The 25,911-nt window shown below is 44.8% G+C and overlaps 1 protein-coding gene across 6 annotated transcripts in view; it reads right to left on the bottom strand.

The window, feature by feature from the left end:
* Nucleotides 1-25,911, bottom strand: part of RBFOX2 (RNA binding fox-1 homolog 2) — a 168,682-nt gene that overhangs the window by 123,964 nt on the left and 18,807 nt on the right. For all 6 annotated transcript variants that reach the window (XR_015259224.1, XM_086753629.1, XM_086753658.1 and 3 more), the window contains exon 2: nt 8,033-8,083. Coding sequence is in view for 5 of the 6 variants with exons in the window: in XM_086753629.1 (XP_086609755.1) it covers nt 8,033-8,083 (51 nt within the window). In the remaining variant the exon portion in view is untranslated. The remainder of the gene's footprint in view (nt 1-8,032; nt 8,084-25,911) is intronic.

The following is a 25,911-nucleotide window of genomic DNA, read 5'->3' as shown; positions in this document are numbered from 1 at the left end:
TGCCCCATCAAACATCCCTCCTGCATTTCTCCTCTGCTCATCCCTGAGACATTTTGGAACAAGAGCATAGACTCTCATTACAAAAACCTCCTCTGTGCCTCTTGGGAGAACCAAATCCCTTGGTAGGTCCCATGGAAGGGTGACAGGGCCTGTCTCGCCCTCCTCACATTGGGTTTGGGCAGTGACACCTTCTCTACACAAAACTGTCCCTTGTCGAGGACAGCTGTCCCCCAAATTTAGGAGAAGTCATCCCCAAAATGGGGCGCAAGAGGCCGAACCTTCATCCTCCTCTCTCCCTACGGCTTTAGCCCTTCTCTTCCTCCGGCGACGACCAGAAGCTCCTGCCGGGGGACAACAGGACAGGAAAGAGAAGAGGCTGCCCCGGGCCGGGCCCCAGCACCGGGCGGGCGGGCGGGCGGGCGGGGCGGCGAGCGCTGGCCGTGAGCCGGCTGCCCCCTCCTGGCAGCCCGCCGCCAGGGCCGGCCCTGCCTCGGCCCCCGGACGGCCCCCCGACAGAACAACTTACCCCGCACCCTCCTCCTCCTCCTCCTCCTCCTTTCCGAGCTCTCCCGGGTGCGCCAGGGCAGGACGCGAAGGCCAAAACCGAGGGGCTGAACTCCCCACCACGCTGCAGCAGCGCCTTTCAAAAGCCCGGCGTGCCCCTCAGCAACACACGCGTGCACTTACCCCTGTCTAGAAATAACCTTTGCAAAGTTATTACAATCCTTCAGGAAAAAAAAAAAAGACACTAAATGCACACAAACTACTTAAATTTTCTTCTAGTTTTGGGGGCTTTTTTTGGGTTAGTTTGGTTTTCTTGCTTTTTTTTCCAGTTAAGATTACAACCCTCGCTCATGCACCAATGGTGAGGACCCCAAGCCCCCCTTCACCTGAGACCTTTAAAACCGCTTCAGTTTCAAGTTAGCTGTGCACAGAAGAATTTTTTTTTTCCCCATAAAACATACCTAAAGCAGGGGACTCGTTGCCACAGGATGTAGCGGATGCCAGATTCAGACGAGCTCAAAAACCATTTCGACAAATTCAATAAAGAGAATCTATCACAGGTGACTTTGAAGGAAAAAAAAAAAAAAAATAAATAAATCTATCACCAGGAAATCCCAAAGCCAGGGGATTGCGGAAGAGGGGAAATATCACCGAATCTTGGCACTGCTCCCTGTGCTTTAAGTACTTGCCATTAGAGACTGTCAAAGCCAGAACACTGGAAGGCAGAGACCTTCTGTCTGACCCAGACGAGCCGCTTTCATGTCCTTGATGGGATATAATATCCATCAACAGGCTGTTTTCTCTACACCATTTGGTTTTGGTCCTCCAACCGATCATTTTACAGACATGCCACACTCTCTAGAACTCCTATAATTTCAGGAGGGGAAATCTAAACAAGATGCTGTCCCTCTTGCCAAAATAACTGGAGGGGCTTGGGAGTCTCCAAGACTCTTGCTGACATCGGGTAACGCTTCAACGGTCAAAAAGTACGTTGCAGGAGAAAAAGTAGTCCCCTGGTCCTCTCCCAAGAAGGATGACTCACATCTCCTCTCTTTAACCCCAAGCAGAGATGAAAAATTGCTCTAATCAGAGCACTCAAACATGAAAGGAATTTGTATTACATCACCCAGCCCATTTCCTGCCAACGCCTTACAATCCCAGAGCTTTGGCCTGACTATTCATCAGCAAGGTAATCGTTACTTCCCTTGAGAAGGTCTCTAGAGGACTGAAGGAGCTTATCGTCAGGAAGTCTTCCCACGTATCTGAATGAGATGCACTCCTTAACTACTTTTTCCTCATACAACTTTTCTCCACATGGTCATTTTTTGTCTCTTGTTATTGAGTAACAGCAAGGCACACATTGGTATGGAGCTTGCCAAAGGTGTTTATGAAAGGTCTTCAAGGTCCTGTAAGGAAAGGATTCCCCGCCTTGTATTCAGAGAGGCAAGAAAGGCAACAGATGTGAGGGAAAAGAGAAATAAATACACGGCCAGAGTGATCTCTTTGCAAGCCTTGTGTCAACTGCAAGACATTGTGCTTCCTGTATTATTTAAGGGGTTTGATGGTAGGAAACTAGCTAAACAGAAAAGACAGGAGAGATTTGGGGGAATGTGGCCAATATAAGCACAGCAACTTGGTTCAGAGTGAAATTTCAGAAAGCAGGTTTATAGCAGGCTCAATATTTACTGATGTATGTGTTACAAATTTTTCCAGTGCCAATTCCTGAATCTTTCCTGCAGCTTCTTAGGGATGTAGTTTGGGCTTGAGAAAACAAGGAACCGCTCCTTTGGGCTTCAAGTGATCAACCAAGTGTCTTCCCAAGACAGTTCTGGATTCAGGGGAGAAGTATTAGTAGATTAGTCTCGATGCATCTTATCTTTCCTCTTCTAACTCATCCCAGATTGTCTGTAGCCAAGTCCTCCTTCAATTTTTAGCTAAACACTGCTCTGTATGTTCCTTCTCAGATATCATGATTTACATTGCTTTTAACTTAACTCTCTCCGCTCTGTCAACACCTTTTTACCTTCTGAATGTGCAGAGAGTTAGTGTCAGATGCAATCCAGTAAAGGATTTCTCAAACTCCTCCCCTTCTGCAGTGTCAAATGCCTTTCCATAACACATTTTAATTGTCCCACATCCTTCACAGCTTCGGTGCTAAATGGTAACCCCCCCAGCAGCTATCCCACTACACACCCTTGAACCCCTCTGCGTTTTGTTTGTTTGTAACTGCCTCTCAGATGCTTCCCGCCTCCTGAATATGTCAGACATTTTCGCCGAGACCACATTCTCTGAAGTGAAGCTTGTTATTTCCTACAGAACATTGCAGTTATGTCAGTAACAGAACATCCCTTTGGTCTTGTCTAGTACAGAGAGGAAATATTTCACTGCTTGCCTGAAGAGAGGCTGTGAAAGCCAGGAAGCAGTAGATTTGGCAGTCTTAGCCCTACTTCACCTCATTTTAAACATAAGGAAGATGTTTAGAACAGCTTCCCCTCATTAGCTTGGTCCCATCTCAAATTCTGGGTTGTTTGCTTTGAAGCAAAGAGGGACTCATCAGAAGAATCAGGAACACCAAGCCTGGTCTCCATTTTATACAGAGGACCTCAGACGCTTCCTGTCCTGGCTATTCCCTCAAGGAGTAAGGTATTAAAACTCTATTTGAGGCCCTCCTCCCTCTCCCTGCCTCTCAGTTTAAGCATTTGTATTAAAATATGCTCTATTCAACCCAAAAGTGTAAGCAATAAATAAACCAAAAACCCACAAACAAACCTCCTTTCTAGCTCCTGAATAACTTAACACTTCCACTGCCCCAATCTCACCAGTCACCGAGCCAGTTAGCATACACGCTAGAGAGTTTATTTTCATGATCAGTTACAAGCAGGAAAACAAATTAAAAATCAAAATGCTTTTCAGGAACACTACTTAGAGATTTAAACATTTGAGACAGGGAGTCTTTGTTCCAAGACTAAGTAGTGCACTGGAGAGAGAGACTGTGGCTGGTGCTATCATGGTCCAAACAAAAACAAACAAATGGCCAAACCATTTTCCTCCAGAAGGTCATTTTTTTTAATTTGTTTTATGACAAGAGCATTTAAGTCTGTCAATACTAAACCAGAATATTTCTGTGGATATTCTAATCCATACTGAACCACTCCGCTGATAATCAAGTTGTGGCAATATCCCCAAATTCACGCTTCATCCCCATGATGGAGATCAGGAAGATAGGTGAAGGAGCCTCAGACCACACAGACAAGACGACAGATGTTTCCACCTCTGAACTTTCTGCCGAGAGCCCCGCTGCTCACTGCAGAGAGACCACCGACAGGAGCAGCGATGCCTCTGTGCAGCCAGCTCCTATGGGAAGCCCAGTGACCTGCTGTCCTGCCTCCCCATGGGAGCTCACGCACACCCTTCACATCTTAGGATGAAGGGCTTCCTTGCTGAACTCCCCACATCAAGGGGACTGGGCAAAGAAAACAAACAGGGGAAAAAAGCAACAGGAGAGGCTTCCTGTTCTCACAGACTGCCACTGCTCCCATTCACCCAGACCAGCTCACAGCCTCAAGGAGGGGAGAGCACACAGCCTGCTGCTGCCTACAATGCCCCAACAGATACTCCAAAGCAGCAAGTGAGTAAAGACCCAGGGGAACAGGCTGACAATTGGAGAGGATTTAACAGCATTTCACCTTAAGCTTGAACTCAAACCGAAGCGATAGTGATAAAGCTGTTCCTAGCAGTTGCTACGGGCACCCACGCTATGTTGGGCTGCAGTCTCATCTACATACATGAGAACAACAGGTCAGGCCTGGTGAGCGCTCAGATATGGAAAACCAGCCACTGACATTAAGCTGTTGAAGGAAGTGTCACTTGTGATAGGCAGCAAGGTTTCCACCACATTAGCACCGAGCCAATGGCCTAGTTTGATTTAAGAATTGTAGTCCTTGAAGGACAAGCTTTTAAAAGAGGCTTCAAACCAACATCCTAACCCATTGTGATAGCTGAGGATCACTTTCCCTAACAGAAGAGGTGTAATAGCTCTAACATCCTGACCCAGTTCTGGTGTGCGCAATTACCTCCTGCTTCCATAAACTCCCTCTTCCCTTCAATGGCAGCTAAACAAGGTGTACTTGCTCATTTTGCTTCCTGTTGGGGAACAAAATTATTCTGTTCAGCTGCCAAATTCTGCCACAGAAGTGCCAGTATTCACTACTCTGAACAAATTTCAGATAGCATGTCTAATACACTTGGACATAAAAAGCACTAGAGCAATATGACATAGGCCTTGGCTATATATAAAATGGCACAGTTAGCATGGAATAGCCTTCTGGAAGCAGACTATTTATTCTTGATGAGTTTGTCTATATGTAAAAGTTATATCAGTATAGCCGTACCAGTCATTTTCCATGTTGAGACCAACTCATAGTACCTCAGAGTTGTTTGTCACAGCTTGGGAAATGAAGCAAGGAAGTCTTGGTTCACTGCATTTTAGGCAGGCACTTGTATTACAAAAAAAGAAACACCATTTTGTTGGCAGGCCCAACAGAGGGATAAAGAACTAAATAGTCCCCAGGGAATAAGCTCTCCTCAGCAAAATACTTGGTTCTCTTCTTGTTAACAATGTTACACTAACACTTCCCATATTTTCCCTTTCTTGAGGGCTTCACTCCTGCCATCAGCCTGGCTCTGGGGAAAAGGAGGGGCATTCTGCTACTCCTCTATGTGCATTAAATATCCACAGAGGAAACCTTCAATTCTTGAGAACAGTCCCAGAGAGCTCTCCAGCTTACGGCAGTAATGTAGCGCTCGTAGTGTGACACTTCAGGAACAGAAAGCTTACACCATAATGATTTAGCACACATGCTCCTTGGGCCCTATGACCACAAAAAGTCCAGTAAGCCAATGCTCTGGCAGGAGAGGTGAGGAACAGGGGGGATGCACAAAAATCCAAAACTCTGGGTTATCAGAAAGCAATCACACAACACCAGAATTAAGAGAAACACAGCCTCAACATGAACCCATCTCATTTGCCTCAGCACTGCTGCCTATATGTGAGGATGACTGAACGCTTAAATATTTGGGAAAGGATACAGAAATAAACTTGGTACTGTAGATCTAAGCATTTCCAAATGGCCAAAGTGAGGACTCAAATCAATCATATACTTCAACTGGAAGGAGGAAAAACTACAATAATCTGGAACATCTGGCTATGATTTAACCACTAGAGGGTGTAAAAACAGCACAGTGAAAGGTTTGCAGCCAGCAATTAATGGCATTTAGAGCCTGAAGGAGCAAAAAGGACATACAAACAGACGTAGGAGTAGGATGCTACATAAGGTGAAAGAACGGGCAAGTTACATCCACAGAGTTTCTAGTAGGACTACTGTGGGCACACAACAAGATGCCCTAAAAATAAAGCTTGCTTTGCTACTTCTGTAAGGAAAACATCACGGTAAAAAGCACAGTACAAGTATTTACAATAAAGAACTGGAATAGAAAAGAGCAAGATACAGAGATTTACCAGCTCAAATCCAGCTCCTAATCTGAGGAAATTTGACACAATTGCTCCTGAATCTCATAATTACTTTGTTACAGGGTCAGGATCACTACACATGTTCCCACACCACTTCCTTCCTCCTTTCCCAGCGCAAAAAGGCAGGTGATGGATCAGCCATTGCCATCTCTCCCACACCAGCTCCAGCCTGTAGCAACAGAGGACTTCTTTCTCTGCTGCTATCACGTCAGAGGCTCCCAATCGGATTAACTAAAAGCCTTGAAACCTCATTAGTGAAAACCAGGCCTCAATTTAAGCTGCTTCAGGGCCAAAAGCAAGACAGAAGGACAAACACTTACCACAGACCAAGATGTTACTGAGAGCAGAAGAAAAAAACAACCACACCAGTCAAAAAGGATTTTCACAAGTTTTTGTTAAAATGAAAACACTCGAGTTAAAACGAAGCTGTTCGTCCAGGAAGGAATCTCTATGAAAGCTATTTGCCATCCAAAATACCTATGCACACTGCCTAATATACAGCTGTTGCTGTGCTCACCCAGACCCCTCCAGGGCTGCGCAGGCTGTAATTCTCATTTCACACCTGTGCCCCACCTCTGCTGTCTGGTAACCTGCCAGCAATAACAGCTCTGGACTTTCAAATCAGAAGAGTTATTAAGGGATGAGAAAGAGGAAACCTGTGAAGCAGGACATACTGGTAGTCACCAAAATGAAACACCAAGAAGATGTGAGAACACCCCTAAATGGGTACAGCGAAGTGCAAAATGCGGTGCAGAGGGTGCCACCAGAAAGGAAAAGTGGAAAGCAGATATGAACTGCTTTAAGGATCTGGAGGGCTCTGCCTCTCAAGCTAGTATACCTTACTTAGCCTGGCTAGTGTAAGAACACAACTCCCACAGCATCCTAGCACATAATATTTATTTGTGCTGGTTAACAGTTTAATATATCCCAGTAGACATTCTGAATAATTTCCTCCTATATGGAAATTCATTCACATGTTACAACCACCAAAGATTCAAGCTCTACAATTGCTGAGGCTGCACTATGCTGCACTTCCTTCATAAAAACATCTGCTATTAAGCTGTTGCTACACATACCCAGGCCTCATCAAGATATGATGAAAATTACTTTCTTTATATAGCAGTACCTGAGAGTACTATAGAATTTTTTTTTTGTTTTGTTATTTGCTCATTACTGAAACGTGCTGCATTATTGATTTTCCGTGCATATTAATTTCCTGTTACACTGGTTCATATTCTGCTCTGCAGCAGCACTGCAGAACACAAAAAAAACACCACTCTAAGAATGGAGATTTAATGTGTGACGGTTGTATCTTACAACCCATTAAATTTCATTTGTTCCAAAGCATCTCCTCCTTCCATCGCACAAATTCATCAACTGGGATTTCTCTGTCTTCTGCTAGGAAGCAAGAGAATGCTTACAGATGCAATGCACTGAACAGTACAACTTTTACTGCTGTAGAAGGAGAACATCCTGAATCAGAGCAAGGGGCAGGGGCCCTGCAGGACTTGAAAGGAAGGCAAGACAAGTTCACAGATACTAGAAACAACCCAAAGGGACGTCTCATTCCCTACTCTACCAGCAAAGCAAACTCTCACAAAAACTCAGTGTTGTTTTGCTCCCCAGACGATAGAATTACAGCAATAAGTATAAAACAGGGCCAAGCATACACTGGCACTGAACATCTACATTCATTAACGCTGAGGAAATACAGTGAGAGCTTAGGACATGGATTTTAAGTTACAATGTTTTTAAGAATAAAGAATTTCCTGAGCCGTTGGTAATGTGGATCATGTTTAACCCCTTACCAGGCACGTTGCCACATACTGCTGGAGGCCAGAAAAAACATTCAATTTACCACATATATCTCCACAAGCATTCCACAATAGAACAAAACAATTTCCACTCCATAACAAGACAGTTAGGAAGCTGTCGGACAAAATATCCATAAGTGTACAGAGACGCACGCACACACATTTACTGCAATCAGACTCTTACTTGATTGTCTCTTGCTGGGTATCCATGATAACCTGAAGTCAGAGGCTCGTTCTGAAAGACAAGGAAACAAAGAGTGAATGTAGTGGTTACAAGGAATAGAAACTAAGGAATTATATGTCTGCCTTAACTCAGTTGAAAACAAGAACCTGCATGAAATGAGGGAAGAATGAGCTAAGATTAAAGTATTCTGCTAACTTCCTATTTTCCATGTAAGCCAATACACCTAAGATTCATTTTCAACTACATATGCTAAATTGTGCAGAAGGAAAAGAAAAAAGGAAATCAAAACTATAAAATAAGCATAAATCAATCCTACCTTACCCCTTGTAATTTCAGTTGTGTATAATTTTTGTAATTTTCCAAAGAATTTTATATGTAAATTTTATTTACTATCATGAAAACTGAACAACAGAACATAAAATTACAGAAGCTGCTGCCCACCTTGCACAGTCTTGAATAAATGCTTCCCTAAACATTAGCCACAAAAGTGTCAATTTTCTCCCTTTCAAAACCATACTAATAGTTTAACATGAACTTAAAAACCAGTCAGTGAAACTTTAAACACCCCAGTAAACCTGAACAATACCTCACACACTCCCAATGGGAAATCCATCCTCTACACCTTCTTCCTTCACCTGAGAAGGGACTCTGAACCTACACATCTTGTGTTATTGGCAGCCCTGTCACCCTGCTCCGCAGGAATATGTGAATCTCCAACACTTCTGGAATTTCTCCATTAAATTCCCAGACTTGTCTCTATTTTAGCAGTGCAGAGGAGATTAAGATAACATACTTCACAGTACTTCCTAAATGTTTATTTCTGGTTTTAAATTTATTTTCTGTTACTCTCCCTCCAAACATCTGCTACTCACAACGGGGAGAGGGCATTCACACGTGCCCTGCGCATGCACCTTCCTCCCCCAGTGGAATATAAACTAAACTAGACAAAGCCTATTTCAATCCCACCCTGGTGCCCCTGCGCATCCAGAAGCGGCTTCCAGCGGAATGCTAGGAGGAAGAAAGGAGGGAGCTGCCCTTCGCAATCAGTTTTAAAGTCCGTTCCTGACTCTTGTTACGGCTTACAAGGAGGAACTCCTAAGCCAGCCCTGCACTTTCTCCAGCAGCTCTTGGGGAAGGAAGGGAAGGGAAGACCCTGACAAAATACAGCAAAATAATCCCAAATCGTCAAAAGCCAAGATATTCTGGGCCCGCAGCTAACAGCGATCATATGTCTCAGCCATCTTCAGGCCTTAAAAATAGTTTTTGTTGAGATGTTTTGGGTTTTGTGCTGGATATTTGGGTTAAACAGCCCAGCTCCTAACAGAGAGGTCTTCTGCCCTACACAGGCGTGTGGCCACTGGCACAATTTCACCGTTTACTCAAGAACACTTTAACACAACTTCTGCTAAAAAGCAAGGTGCTAAGAATTCAATACAGGGACTAGCAATGCTATTTTAAGTTCGTATTCATCCTCCCTCTCTTCTTCTTTACCTCAAACCTGCCCAGGGGATTCTCCATGGAAACTTGCCAGGAAACATCCAGCCTCTGCTTAGGCTCTTACACTAAAGCTACAAGAACACGCACAGTATGAGAGCTTCAAGGACAACAAAACTTCTGGCAGCCAGTTTTGGGGATTAACAGTAATTAATTAGGTTGACCACCCTGTGAGTGCATTCTTTTCAAAAACTAATAGCCAGCAAGCAGGTAAAGCACAGAACTCCACAAATAATAAAGAAAACAGAAGGAAAGGCACAGAAGTTGGAAGGAGCAAGTGGAGACTGATAGCTACAGTACTCACCTAGCTTTTGGGTTTTAGCTGTGAATTTAATCAAAACCCAAGCAACATCACAATGAAAATGCACAGCTAGTACTCTTCTCCCCCAGCTTAGGTAGATATTATAAGAAAGTACTGTGATTGCTGTTTCTCCCACACATTACAGTTTACCAACTTAGATAAGTGCCACAAACATTCACCTTGTATCAGGAGATACGGTCTTCCTCTGAAAGACCACTCCAGGTATGCTTTTAACAGTACTTGTACACACATCCACGAGGTCAGTACCTTAAACATGCTGGTGTGCCTCTCTCTCAACACCTTGGAAACTAGGAAGATTTCCACACAGAGAATGAGGAATGAACAGAGAAGTTACCACTGCAGATTCTAGAGATACAGGTAGTGAACACAAGCAGAAAGTTATCATGAAGAAAGGAAAAATAAATTGTTATTTTGAGGATGTCGTTTTTCACATCAGGGGCTAACAAAAGTCACCACTGTCACCATGATGCTGTGGCAGAAAAGAGACAAAACCAAACTTTGTGGGATTTGTGAAGTCAAAGGACCTGGATGCCTAGAAACCACTTCTAGAAACAGAATGGTTTCATAAGTAAAAACAAATCACGAGAGTGTGAAAAGGAAGAGAAAAACGATTACAAAGATCTGAGGGCAGTCCACAGTACAAAAGAGGTCAGAAAGAAAGAAGAAAAACAAATGGAGGGAGAAAAAAAAAGCCAGCAATCTCCACTTTGTTTTTTGGAAGACAAACCCCACCAACTGCAGACTAAAAATCTTTGAGGGATGTGGTTGCATCAGAAGGTAAATGGAGTGAAAGAAGGTTACATTAGGAAAGCGAGAGTTTGGAGAAAGCAGAGGTTAGAAAGAGGGCAGCAGCCAGAGCATTAAGGTCACAAAAAGGTCAAAAATATCTCTGCCTTTCATACGGCAATGCTATCACCAAGTACTGAACTCTCTGCAAAATCCCCGCTGTGCATATCATTGCTCTAATTGAACTTAACTCTCCAAGAGAAGGCAGGAAGCGCCTAGGGAAACCATCTCCTGCCAATAATCTCCAGCGCTGCCAATTTTACAGGTCACTAATGGTGAATCTGGGGCCTGCTGCATGATTATTCCATACAGAGTTTGCTTTTGTTGAAAACTAAACAGAGCAAGAAGTGCAAGCATTAAACTCGTGCAACTGGAACAGGACAGTCCGGCAACCTCCAGACAGAAACCCCCTGTTATAGTTAGCGGGCGGTCTAAGGCAGCAGAGGCGGAGGACACTGCTCAATCTCCTCCTCCCTCTGCACACGCACAAAATTAATTTCACAAAATGGAAGTGAAAAGAGAGAGAGAGAGGGAAAGTTTGTCACAGATAAATACCCTTCCCACAAACACGGAGGGACCCTGCCTTCTGGCAGTAGCTTGGTGGGAGAGGGAATCCCCAGATAACTCCATCTCTCTCTCAGCTCCCTCCTGCCGATTACATTTCTTTTTCGATACCAACATGCAACCAGACATTCGTAAAGAAATTGAGTTAGGCAGCGCTAGCCTGCAAAATCAAATCAAACTGCCACTAGAATGTTTCATTACTTTGTTTACCACTGAAAGGCATTTCTCAGGTACTTGCTATTTGCTTTAGAGTGAGGACAAAAAAAACTAGAAGTTAATACAGTGCATCAGCTTTCTGCAACACATATTGTGATTTTATTCAAACCGTATCAACAATCTCACGCACGGGCTTCAACACTTCTGTAGGATATGTGAGCATTGTGGTTGTACCCCAGAAACAGTCACTGTGCCAGCCAACTGGATTTAACCGTATGGAAGTCACAACTCAGTCAAATCCACTAAGCCTTTAACCCCTCCTCTTTACCTCAAATTTTCCCCCTTCTTTATTTTCCCAGCCTTGCTAACACAAGTTCTTTTCCATCAGCATTTACAATAGTAAAATCTGCCACAAACTGCAAGCCATGGGTGCCGTCTCAGGTCGCAAGGTGAACACCGTACAGCCATTTGCAGATGACTGAAGAGCAAAGGAGATGCTCCTGTACTAGTAGAACAGCCAGTTGGGGTCACTGGCTTTTTGACACCTCCCAACTTGATAAATTTTAAAAGTTGCTGAATTAGACACATCTTGAAAACATGAGGAACTGTCAATAAACCAGGACACCATTAAGAAGTGATTGTCTCTGCAAGCGCTACTAACTTATGAAAGGCCACAGAGGACTGGAGTATAGTCAGTTCTCTGGAGAAAATGTCACAGCTGTAGCACATAATGGAAGGTCTGAAATTCTTCTCACCCTTTTCTTAAAAATAAAACTAAACTTTAGCTTAAAGGGGCAATAATTCTCTTTGACCTAACTTGACCCCAGAACAAAGTAATTTTACCTCACAGACTCGCCATTTTGCCAGACACAACAATCAGCAAGGCCTGATTAAGAATTGTTTCTTGACAGCTGAACTAAACCTAAAGCCTGTAAAACTCCGCTGATAGAAACTGCTAATTTAGTGAGTCCATCCATATTTTTCCGGTCAAACAATCAATTCCTACTGAATTCAAGCTTCAGCTTGAAATGTCAAGTCCTTTCAGTTGCAAAGATAACCTCAGAAACACAAACAAGCAATCTCTTCCCTGGATCTGTGGCCTGCCTGCTTTCCTGACGGTGGTGGAAAAAGCAGAGTGAAGTCAATGCAATACTTTTGAGTTTCACAACTGCCTCTCAGGTTCTGAGGAAGAGCAGCAAAACTGACATGGGAACAGCTCATCTGCCTCTGCTCCGGTTGCCCCAGAGTTACTGGTGGCACAGCAGCCTGGTGGCTTGGACAAAAGTGGCAAAGGAGAGCCCCAGCTCCGGAAAGCCAGAAACCCCTGGACTACACAGAGCAACAAAATAAAGGCAACAAGAAATTACTCGTTCCTCCTAAAAGCAAAACGGGATTTTGAAGCGGTGAGATAGCACAAGCTACACATTTATCAGAGACTTGCCGTAGATGAACAGAAGCCACTTTTCTAGAACATAGAGAGTTAGATGCTTACCCAAAAAAAGGCTGGAAACACTGGCAACAAAGCTATTAATCTGAAAGTGACAGTTGCAAAAAAGTAAAGCTCGCAGGCCAGACAGAAATCCCAGCACTGTTCACTGCAGCCCAGTGGTTTCACCATCTTTTTTGCCTTACTTCTTGCATAGCAGGAAAGACAGAAACCCTGTGCTGGGAGGGAAGGGTGTCTTGACAAAGACTTTTTAGTACTTTAACTGTGGCAGAGCAGTATTAAAACTGTAAATGCCTTGACCTTATTTATCAGCTACCAAGAAAACAGGTAATTCTTCACTAAAGGTTGCCCAGAGAGGTGGTGGAAGCCCCATCCCTGGAAACCTTCAAAGCCAGGTTGGATGGGGCTCTGAGCAACCTCATCTAGTCAGGGATGTCCCTGCTCCTTGCAGGGGGGTTGGACTAGATGACCTTTGAAGGTCCCTTCCAACTCTAACCATTCTATGATTTTATGATTCTAAACTCTTACTTGCACAAATTATTGCATATGAGCAAAGAGGAAATATCCACGTCTTTATCCAAGTGTGTCTGATGCCTTCAGTCTGCCTTCTCAGTTGTGTGTGCCATCTCCCTACCCCAAATTGTTTGTGGATAAAATTAATGGGAAAAGCAGCATCTAAGGCTGGATTACTGATCATTAATGAAAAACTGAACTAAAGTAGCTTTTAAATGGATCTTAATGTCACCCTTCTCCCTCGATACCTACCGTGATTTGATATATAGCTCTCGCTAATCACTCTGCAGTTCCAATAACTGAATCTATAGTGTAGGACGCTTTCCTTCAGCTGTCTTCACTTTCAATTAAAACTTGCTTCTCAGCTTTGGCCAGTTTCCAGACACACAGACGTCATCTAGCAAAGGACTTCCATTTATTTGCTTCCTTGTTAAGTGTCCTGACATCAACAACCTGTGCTCACAGGGAGGCACGTAACAGGATTTATATTTTACTCCTTACTCATTCCTCCCCTGTATTTGGGGACTAAAAGCTCAAGATGTTGATAAAAGGCACCACACCAAGTACGCTGCATGCCGCTGTCCTTGATAGTAGGGAAGACGCACTCCGGCTGGCAGGGCCCCAGCTTCCCACATCCACCCGAATTACTGAGGCCACTTCTTGAGGGACAGAAAACCAGAGCTGCCGCCGCCAGTGCAATGCTCCGGCCATGGGGGACCTGATGCCGGCAGCTGCCCCAGCGAGAGCAGGGAATCGCCCACGGGCCCCTGCACTCCAGGGCCTGGAGGCCAGGCGGAGCCCGGGATGGAGGCCCATTCGGCCCCTCTTCCTTCCTGGAATACTGGCCCTGTTGCTGCGGTGACGGCAGCCTCCGGCCCGGCCCCCGTGGCCCAGGTTTCCCCTTCTCCTAAAAATATCATGTTTTCAGCAGGAGCCAGCGCAACATTGGACGTGTGGTACAGGAGAGCTGCCACGCCAGGCCTCGGGCCTCCTTGTAGGTCCCCAGATCCTCAGGGGGAGTCGGCCAACAGGATTCCCCACCTTCCCCTCTCACCCTCCCTGGCGCCCTAACACAAGGGGGTCCCAGGAGTGAGAGCCTGCACTGGCCCAAAGGTGTTGTCAGCCCACAGCTCCCCCAAGTCAGACGCCCGCTTTTGTAGTGGGGACATGGTACCCTGCAGCCCATGACCCACCGTGGGGCCTGCAGGCCCTCCTCTCGGCCATCATTAATGGGTCAGACTCTGGTGGGGCCCGGCCGGAGGGAGGACAGGCCTGCCAGAGGCTCCCTGGGCGGGAAGCCCAGTGACACAGTAAAGAGAAGAAAGGAAGGTGATGTCAGATTAATAAAAATAGCCGCCTGCCCAGACTAGAGTTTGAATAGTTTGGAGCAATTAGCTAGGCAAGCCCATGAGGTGGCCAGCAACACAAAACAGGGTGACTTTGGGGGAGGCTGCATCCCTGTCAAACAGGTGAAACTGTCCAAACGCAATGGTGCAATTTTCTGTGTTTGAAATACATTATTTTCTTAACTCCAACCTCATGGCACTTCTGTTCTGAGAAACCCTCTACATACCACAGGAACAATAACTACTTGGTATAGCATAAGTTGCAGAACTGTATGCATACAAATACATCTGACCAAACCACACAGGAAGATGGTATTTAAGTTTTCAGGTCTGTTAAAAAATTTAGTGTGCAACAAGTTTACAAATGCACGCTCACGTTTTAAGCTTAGAGCATCCGTATGAAGTTACAATACAGATATCTAATTTTGCAGAGAGAATGGGGACTTCAATAAACAGAACACACTTTCACAGATAGAATGGATGAGCTAAAATTGAAGTATTTTACAGAGATTCTTTACAACAATGCAGAGTCTTCCCTCACTATTTTTTTTTTTAATAATGGAAGTAGCTTTGTGGAGGTCAGAAGCAGCTTTCCACCAACTGGGTTTTTCATTTCCCAGAGAAGCCAAGGGGCATTTTCAGCTTCTCAAAGAGATGAGATTTCATTAGTGTAATTTAAACGTGCAAAACATGCACTTTTTTTCAGACTACATAAGGCAGCATCCTCATAACGCTCTGAGCGTAAAGGAAATACAGCCTGTCTCTGCTGGTCCATGAGCTACGTTGGCAATAATAGATCCAGTGCAAGTTAAAGCCCCTGGGAATACTGTGTACAGTGTGACGTCTATGATCCAGCAAATACAAGGACGCTCTGCATGCACAGAAGTCAATAGCACAAAATATTGATTTCCCTCCTCTTTTAGTAGGCAGAAGCATTTTAAAATGGCAGCTCATCTTCACTTACACTCTCACTCAACAGGAACAGGACAGGGCTCATAATAAGGCTTTAAAATCCAGCACTGGAGGCATCTTTGGATGCCATAATTGTTATAAGGAGCTGAGGAAGCATTTCACACGGAATTCATGCTAAGCCACTCATTACAGGGCAAAATCCCCACGGCATGAAAATCCAGCTTGCTCAAACACGATGGCTACAAGCTTTCACAAGGTGAAGAGGACTACGGAGTTTTGCCTTAGTGGATGACTTCATTTCTTCTGCTTTCTCAGAAAACAGGATGGAGAATATGGGAGAGAATAGGATGAGGGAAGCGACAGATCTCAGGTCCAGAAGGGAAGTCAGTTGATCACAAGCTTCTCACCTGATTTTACAGATATTCAGAGGCTGTTGCTCAAAGGCTGAAAGGAGAAGAGTACTCCTACTTTCCAGGACAAAATTATAGTTGTTATATCACCTGCAGAATAGAAGGCTGAAACTAATTTGTTGGTCAGCTGTGAACAGGCTGTGATATAAAATTAAAGCTGCCTTGATTTTAGAGAAATTGTCACCAAAGAAAAAAAAAAAAAAGAAAAGAGAGAGAGAAGCACAGCAGCACATGATTCAGACAAAATCACGCTGTATACCAAGTGCTGCAGGCAAATAGGTGCAAGAGAAATTTTCTGTGACCTGGACATGCTGGCCTGATTGCATAAGCCACCCTAGATAGTTACAGAAACTATTTTCCCAGGTTTGCATTACAAACCATCTTCCCCTTCCCCAGAGACATAATTTCTTCACGCAGTCTAGCCAAATGCAGTCTCATCTCCAGGGCACTGCAACTGCCCAAAGCCAGCTTGAGAAAGAAGAGAAACGAGGTGGCATGCTGATGGGCCAGAGCTGTAACAGCAAGGGGTTAAAAAGCCCAGAGGAGGGAGAAAGCACAGGGTGAAGAAAAGGCAGGCTTCAGGAGTGCCTCGGCAGCCAGGGCTGGTTCTGATTAAGCCTGCAGGATTGTGGAGCAGCACAGGAAACGCCGAGGGGGCTGGGGGTCTCGGCTGCCGCCATCCCAAACACACTAGAAATCTTTGTGTTCCAGCAGCACCATCTGGAAGCAGTTAGAGAGAAACAACTCCCAGGCCTTCCCGCCAAAAAAAAAAAAAAAAATTAAAAAAAAAAAACAACACATAAATCCACTCTTAAGACCATTAAGCCTGGCCTCTTCGTCCCCCTCCTGGAAAGCTCCTCTCCCTGCAACTGCGAGGAACAAAACGGCGTCTATAAAAGGGACCAAACCCCCTCCAGTGCTATGAGGGCAGCTTGCGCAGCCTCTCTGCTCAAGTGGGGCAACCCAAAGTGGCATCACAAGGGACAGAGGAAGATCGAACCCTCCGCCTCCTGGGCAGCATGCTGCTTCAGAAGCAGTGCTGCTGAAAGAGCATTCATGGCACTGTTCGCATCTGGTAAGACCAACATGGGGAAAACAAGGGCAGCGAGTTCAGCTGCAGCTAGAATAGCCCCAAATGGGAGATGGACATGTTGAGGGCTTATTCTGAATTTTGGCCCCTTGGAAGCTCTCACTTCTGTGCCAAAAATCAGCGCGCAGATGCAAGAGAATCCGCTCTAGCAGAGACAATATTCCAGATGCACGCCAGAGACATAATTCTGTTATTAAGAGGATGGAAAAACCACAATAAGAAGCGCATCATCCTGGTGATGCTCCCCTCCTGCCTCAGAGGTACCAGGAATCAGAAGGGCGACACAGACTGATCCAGCCATTTCCAGCCCCCGAAGGGCTCCTTCCAATAAGGACTGGGACAGCCTCAGCACATGTTCTGGACACAAAGAGAGTGTCTGTCTCCAAAATGCCATTCGCTTGTATTTTAAAAGGGAAAAGGAGAGGTCATGACTGTTGAATTTTACCAGAATAAATCACCATGTAACAGTTTATTAGAGAGGTACCCCCCCTTGCAAGGGTTGCTATCTCCACAAGGAAGTAAAACCCGCAGGGCTTTTATCCTTCCCTCTTTGCCTTTACCTTTATTCACCTCTCCCCCACACATCAGTATGTTTCAGAGTTTTTCTTCTAATTAGACATCCAAGTGCTACATACTTGCCTACAAAAATGTAGAAACATTTCAAAATAAAATCAAAGGTAACCTTTCAACATCCCAATTAAGCAATTACATATGAAAAGTAACATGACTGATTCCTGCTCCAACACAATGCCATTCCACTACAGAAAACACGCCTTTGCTTTTCTTCTTACATCCACCCTGTAAATGACTGCCATCTCTTTAGAGGCCACAGTCAATCTGGATGGGATGTGGCCACGTGCCAAGGCCCTCTATAAGCAGAGTGCAATTCATAAAAATTTTAAAAATCTTAAAATAACTGTTTTTCTCAGCCATTAGCCAAGGACTCCTTGGAACCTGCTTCTGTTATACAAACCTCCTCACTGCTCCTGCGAAGCTAACTATTGCTAAACACCATTGCCTCAAGATGCCAGAATGGTAGCTGTGGTCACATCTCTCCACTGAGTCTATGAAAAGAGAGAAAAAAAGAGGTGGCCTACGCTACCAGAAATACCCACCCTAGACAAACTGTGCAGTATGGTAGGCTATAGCTGATCCCCCAACCTAACCAAACGACTTACGCTGGAGGAATGAAGCATCCCCATGCAGGCAATGGTCACAGCTAGAAAGGGGTTAAAACAGGGAGGAAGGGAGCACTAATCAAAGAATCTCCTTCCCTCCCAAAGTAGGAATACCTCTCTGGAATAGTTTTGAGAGGCATTTCAGTATTTGCTCTGTTTCAAAATTTTAAGAGAAAGGAAGAAAGATCTGCATCCAAAAAGTCAGGAAAGTGCTCTGCAGACAGAGGAAGACTCAAAACAAAACATCACCCAAAACGAGGACAAAATGAGGCATTTACAGTAAGTTACTGCTTCCATTTCATTGCACACAGAAGCAAGGCAAGCCACTCTGAAGGCGTTTCTAAGAAAGATCGTGTTACTGTGGAGAGCAAAATCATCCAGCGAGGTATTTGTAAGTGGTCTGAATTCTTCAGTTTGGCCCAGATGGGAGTGCTAGCCCTGCTTATAAGGTAAAAGCTGCTGCTGCTGCCTGTATTCCACTCACAAGGGCCAAGAACTTTATGTATTAATGGAAAAATTAAGTGAGAGACTGCCAGCAGTCACAGGATATTCTTACACTATTGCACATCCCATGTTTAAATACGGCCGTCAACTACAAAAATAAGATTGCAATTAAACAGCAAGAGGTCATAGGAACAAACCGGGCCTGTGAAAGGTCAAAACAGGACCCAGAGATCTTCGTGGTGACTGCAACATTAAAACAGCAGGCTGCTGTACCAAACAGACAGGAGATAGATGCCATTCTTCCCTGCAGCATCCCACAAGCCTGCAATGCATTTCTCTCATTTTATCAGCTCTAGGTTTAGTTAAAGCCCAGGAAATCCTCAGAAACATCAGACAACTTCCTTACAGAGACTAAGTTCCACGCCATTGTCTTTAGGGATAGTCTGAAGCCACTGGAAAAAGACCCATACACCTCCCCAGGAGGTCTCAAAACCCTCGGATTGCACATTCCTGCCAGCACCACACAAAAGCAAAGACCCCTCCCTTCCTTGCCTGCAAGACAATGTAATAAACAAGTCACTCTACCAGCGGTGAAACTAACCGAAACTAGTTCCTCACAGATTTGAACCCTCTGCCCCCTGGCCGCTTCCCGTCCCAGCCTCCCGCAGCTATAACCACAGCCCTGCTCGACACGTCCCCTGCCACGGTCCCGCCGGGCAGAAGGGAGCACATGCTATTGCACGGCCAGACCGATCTGTCTGCCCGCTCTGTGTATGGAATGTGTCACCCACCAGTCCTGACCATCTTGCCCTTCCTGGGGCACTCAACTGCATCTCTCCACCCCCACCCACCCCATCACCATTTTTCACAAAGCTTTTAGGAAGGCAATAGCATTATAATTCTACCAACTTTTAAATGCAATCAAAATTACTGCTTGGTTTGTAAGTGTGCACGTGTGGGAAGGGATTGTCACAGCACACTCACATAAAACTTCTTTCCTTCACAATTTAGTCTAAAAACCTCTTATGTGTGCAATCCCTGGAGACTTCTTCACATTAAGAAGTTACATTTCGCTCCCTGAGCCTACAGATGAAAGGCAGAACAGAAGAGATCTAAAAAACACTCGGCTCCTGAAATTACAGCATCGTGCATCTTCCTATGCGGCACATTCAGGTGAAGGAAACAAAAAAGGAAGCCACTCTCCCACTGAACACAGAAACATCTTAAATTAGGTATAGAGAATCTGGCAGTTTAGCAGAGTCCTGACCTGGAGCAGACCAAAGGCACTGCAGCAAACAGCAGACGAGAGGACCAGGCAAAGCTTCAAATCATGCCAAAGCACCACCGCCTTTTTTCTTTTATTTTTCCAGGTCTCTTTGTAAATACAGCCAACATTTTTTACTCAAAGCTCTAGACAGTTGTAGCCCTATAAATTCAGTTCTACTTGCTCCTTCCTTCTGCACACTTGGTAACAACTACTCAGCCCAAGTATAAAGAGATTAAAACTCAACTCTCTTGAGCTACGCAGTGATACAAAACACCTTCTCAGAGCGTGGCACAGTCAGATTAAGCTAACCTCAAAAATCATGCTACCAAAGGAAATCATCCCGTTTTTTCCCCTACTGCTCCCAAATGTGCATCCCTACTTCATCTCTGGCATGCACAGTAGGGATTCACAGAAGAACACAGTAAGTCAGATCAGTTTGCTGATCCTCCTGGAAAGTAATCCCCCAAAAAGGAGGAAGATTAAGGTGGTCACTACAGGCCACGTAATCCCTAACACCTGTACATGGGAGGGTGTAGGTTGGAGCTGGGGAGAAGGCAGGGCTCCTCTTTCAATGAAAGCATGGTCTTAGATCAGCTTAAACCAAGGATGAAACTGCAACAACGGGAGCTTTGCTGACACGCTTCCTTCTTAGAAACTACCAATCCTTCACCTCCATGCATTTCAGAGACACTTACACAGGCATCTTTAACACTGCTTTAAGATTCAGAATTTGTACTCCCTTGAAGAATTGATCATAAGAAACATCAAGTAGTCATCTGAGTCAGCAGAAGAAAGTCTTATTTCCAATCACATTTCACGGCTTCCCTTCCAAAACGTCCCAAATGTATGGCCTAACCAGATATGGGTGATGTTTGCTCATACTTTTCTCCTTTCTTAATCCCTCAGAAGCATGGAGCAACTCAAGTCTGCTGCTGCTCCACCAAAGACTGGAGCTCCTTAACTGAGTTTTCATGAACGAATACATGCTCTATAGATAGTAGCCATGAGTATCCAAAACCAAGCTGTCATGTTTGGTCTGTTAATTATTTACAGAGTTGTGAGAATATAGACATTTTTGTCAACTAAAACTACCCACATTTGGCAGTTAGTTTTCAGATCAGTAATTCGGAAGGACCTATAAAAAACAGATTATAGTATTCTTTCCCCACTGAATTTGCAAAAACACATATAGATCCCTTTTGTTTTCAGTGCTTTGGATTTGTGACCTCCATTACTTTCAAACAAAAAGCACTGCTCTTCACTACAGGCTCATGCACCACTGTCACAGAGAGATGCCAAGGATTTGTAAGAACAATAGAAGAAGTATTGGCTGACACCGATTCTGGGGAGGAGGCTGATGGTAGGATGAGGCACACGGAAGACTTCACTATTAAGCACGCTAAAAGTATGCATCCTCTGTCACCAGAGCTATCCATATTTTAGAAATATTCCTGCTTCTCAGCCTGATGCCACAGCCTTCAATAACAAGAGCCACACACATCTAAGAGCTGAGAGACTCTACCTTAGCTTAGAATATGACCTGGCTTCAATGATTAATGCTGTCATTATCTCTTAGCTGGACTACAGCACGGTGACAGTGACAGCACAAGACCTCAGCTTTTAGTAAACTCCAAATCACACAGAAACTGGAGCTGACAATTCCGTGCCTTGAACCACTGCAGTTCTCCAGAGAAATGGCTAAGCAGATCTCAGGGCGAGCATTTACACAGGTCATACAGCAAAGCACACTACTCTTGAAGCCCAGAGGCATCGCAAACTTCATCACTTCCCAGGAGCAGTAGGCACATGCTTAGTTCAAATCCTCTCAAAAAAAAAAAAAAACAAACAAAAAAAAACAAAACAAAAAAAAAACCAAACAAAGCTAAATCTTTATTCTCTATTGAAAAAGTGAACAGAAATTTTCAAAAACTGATCTTGAAGGAGCATTTATTGTTTTTCCTAAAGAGAATAGGAAAGAACAAACATCATCTCATTACATTAGTCGCATTGCTTAATGCATTACAAGAAGGCACGACTATGACCACAGAAGACACAGTGTTGTGTGCGTATACACATTTCTGCACATGTATTACACATACCTACACATGAATCTGACCAAAACTGAAACATAACAGACCCTTAAACTTTCTAGGCAACAACCCACACCAGTGAGGATTTTGCAGCATTAAAACTGTCACAGAAAGGAAGAAAGGCCTAGGAAAGTTGTTATATTTGCAGTGCATCTTCCTAGTGCCAAAAAACAAGTCTTGAGGCACCAACACTACCACTTGCAGGGTATAAATGTTTGTGTCAAAATGAAGCTTGTAATCCTCTCGGGTGAAAAACCAAACCTCCCAAATCCCATCCCATATGAAGACAGCATTGCATCAGTCAGTCTATTGAAAGATAGCACTGGTGCCTGGAGGATTACTTGCAGCTTTTAAAGCAGCAGCAGAAAAAAGAAAAAAAAAAAACAAACATTAAAAGATGCTGGAATTTCACACAGATGCTGCTGCTGCATGGGAAAGCTGTTATCAGCCACACAGAAACGCACTGTACAGTTTCAGGACAGAAGGGCTGAACACATGCAAATCACAGATTGAATGAGATTGCTTCTCTCCCCTACTGCTCTTCAATCAGATTAGGAGGATGAGGGAAGGAGTTGGAAATCTGCTCCCTTCTGGAAACAGTCAAAAGTCTCCTGGGGGAAGAAAAGGGAGGTAAGGAAGAAGAACAAGTTTTCCCTTTCTCCTACTGTCATTACTAAAGTTAAAATGGGTATAAATGAGAAGCTCCAAAACGTAAAATCTGTAGTACACAAAAGTAATATAAAAGTGTACAGCCTCAAATTGTGGCGATGGCAATTCCAGCTCTCTGCTGCATCCTAGAAGCCACGTACTACAATAAGACAGCTTCTCAACTGACTACACATAGACGTTATCATTCATGAGTCCTAGTCCATCAGCTTTCGGAGGGGCTGAATGCTTTTCCCCACAGTAAAAACACATTTGCAAGCCCTGTGTGTTAACAGGGAAGCGCAGTCCCGGACCTTCTCCTGGTTGTTGCATGAACACCTCTGCAGGCCCCACACCTTTGCAACTTGTTGCCTCTCTTCCACCCATCCAACTTGAGAAGCAATAGGAAGAAACATGTTTCAGACATTTCCCTCTCCTCTGTTGACAGAGAGTATTACACATCTCCGTTCCTGCTTGTACAAAGGACAAAATAGGCAACATTACTCTCTGTTCCTTTCCTTCTATAGCCTTTTTGATTCGATCACCAGTCAATGCTCATGGACATAAACGATGATCTAGACTTTGCTGGGGTTTGTTTTGCTTCTCTCTCTCCATTGAATCACTTCAAATTCCCTCTGTCCCTTGCTGCAGAGAAGCCACAGCCAGCAATTTTGCAGCCATCACTTCGGAGGTAACAGCATATTCCACTGCTCCCAAGCATAATAGTCAACAGGGGGGAAAAGGAGGACAGCACATCCTTGCCCCCGGGTTGCCCAGCACAGCCACACATCGCAAACTGAGGCGAGCAAGACGAGCAGCAACTCTGAAAGACTTTGCCTTTGGCTGACATTCATCAGGAAAAGCTTCCCACTGGCCAGCAAAAAGGTACAAGCCCACCAGCATTTGCACTGGTGTGAAAGAACTGCGTTTCTCTTTGGAAGGGAGCTCTGTTTTCTCCAGCATTTGTCAGACCCCAGGGACCCCTTGGCACTTTATCACACACTAAAATCCCAGAGTGCTGTAACAGCACAGGATTAAAAAAAAAAAAAAAAAAAAAAACCAAAACACAAAAAACCTGGCCCCTGCCACTTTCTACTCAATTCATTTACATACCACCTCTACTACATAAATCAGGTTTTGAAGGAAATTATTGGTCACAGTTCTGATTATTACTATTTTGATCATCAGATACACTAGTTTTTAAATATCAACATAACTACTAAATTCAATCAAATGTCAAGGCTGATTTATTCATCAGAATCACCAGGAGATTCTGGACAAAGAGGATGAGACAAAGAAAGGGCTGATTTACATGATCCAATTAAGAGGTGAAAAACCACTCCTCTGTGCAGCCAGAAGCAGGACCTGAAACTCCATCCGACCCCATCAACTGGGACCAGAGAGCACTCTGGTCAAAGGAAGCATCCCCAGGGACCAGCCACCTGCTGTAATTGCTTAAAAAAGAAAATACAGAGGAACAAAATACAGAGATCAACACAATGAAGACAGTACCAAACATAAGACCCAGAAGTTCTTGCAAAGAGAAGTGATAATCTCCTCCAAAAGTATAAAATGTGCCTTAGGTAGCTTTTATGAGTTGTGATAATGTGAACAATAGAGATCTTTTAAAAGTTTAATGGTAAAATTATTCAGATCAGTAAGACTAACATCATAGGCAAGTGCGAAATGGTTTCCGTTAGGACAATAAAGGAAATGTTTTCTCTCAGAAAATGTGAAACGTGATTGTTTTTCAGTACAACCACCCTTGAAAACTTGGGATGTGGAAAAGAGGAGAACCTTAAACTGTGTGTAAAAAAAAAAAATAAGGATGCGGTTTGCAGAGAAATCCACGCTATGAAGATGAAATACAAATAGGACACCAGATGCTGCATGTAGAGATGGTAGGAAAAGATTAGGACCTGGGAACCCAGGCAGACTTCAGCATGGCTGCAAGGCAAAGACAGATATAAACACACAAACCTGCCAACAACCCTCCGAGCAGCCGAAGGGCTGGCGCCCACCTACACCGCAGACGGAAAGACTTTGGGGCAACCCAGTCTCACCAACCCGCAGCTACAAAACTCCAAGTTGAGCCTTGTGCAGGAGACCAGCCCTCCCCTGGCCCCGCTCCCCCCGAAATGCACAGGGCACATAGGGTGCCCCCAGGGCAGGCACAGCAACGAATTCATGACCAGGTGCTGGCAGGGTGCCCCGACATGGGGAATTCAATAGGAACAGCAGGCCCAGGAGGAGTGAATAATTCAGGCACTCCGCTCGCTTACACCACGTCAAGGAAAGACAAAGCCAGCTCATGTCGCCTTCAGCCACCCCAAGCGCCTACGTCCAGGGTGAAAATGAGAACCCATTGCGTGAGCAGCACACGGGTGGGCAAGCCCTCCATTGCCCGGGAAAGCCCCCGACTTGCCGAACCATGCCACGCTGGCAGAAGCCGGCAAGCCCTGCCTGCCCTTGCCACCAGCGGGAGCGAAGTGCCGAGGCGCTACACAGCACCGCTTGTTCCCCTCGCACACAGCTCCCTGTGTCCCGCCGGGAAGGAAAAGCCACCGGGAGGGTCATGTGCTCTTCATCAGCCTGGCTCCCAAAGCTTAAAGCAGGAGAGGAGGGAGGCTAATCTCTCACGGCCACCGCTCTGCCCTAGGAAAAGGCGAGTGTTAGATCGGTCTATCAAAAATAGGAAAAGCTGGGGGGAAAAACGAAGGATAAGGGAAGACAATAAAGAAGTGTTTGGGGATATGAAAAATGTTAACCTTCAAAGCGACAGGGTTACTGACTCAACATTGCATCATGCAGCAGAGGAAACAGCTTTTGGAAAAAATCCTGCGTCAGTCAGTAATGTCTACAGATGACCAGGAGCATACAGAAACACCGGGTAGAGTTTCTGTCTCCTCCACCCAGACTGAGAATGGGCACTGATTACAGCTCAACACGCTCCAGAAACAATTTCTTCTTGTCTCCGCTAGGAAAGGGAAAACCTCAAGAAGGGCAGCAACTATCTCTGGATTTCCTTCTCCCCCTTTCTACAAAAACACATCTAATGGTCAAACTGTTCTGCCAGACCTCAAGTCTAAAGGCCCAAAGAGACCTGGCAGATCAACCTGATGTTCTGGGTGCTCCTATTTTTAAGGCATGCCTCCCTCAGTACATGCTGCAACACGGCAAAAATGCCTCCAGTACCTAATGAGCGTGCTCCCTCC

The sequence above is a fragment of the Chlamydotis macqueenii genome, chromosome 1 (assembly GCF_036417535.1).
Source record: "Chlamydotis macqueenii isolate bChlMac1 chromosome 1, bChlMac1.mat, whole genome shotgun sequence".
Taxonomy (NCBI): domain Eukaryota; kingdom Metazoa; phylum Chordata; class Aves; order Otidiformes; family Otididae; genus Chlamydotis; species Chlamydotis macqueenii.
Note: the sequence above shows the minus strand (reverse complement) of the source record. Positions and strands in the feature narration are given on the sequence as shown.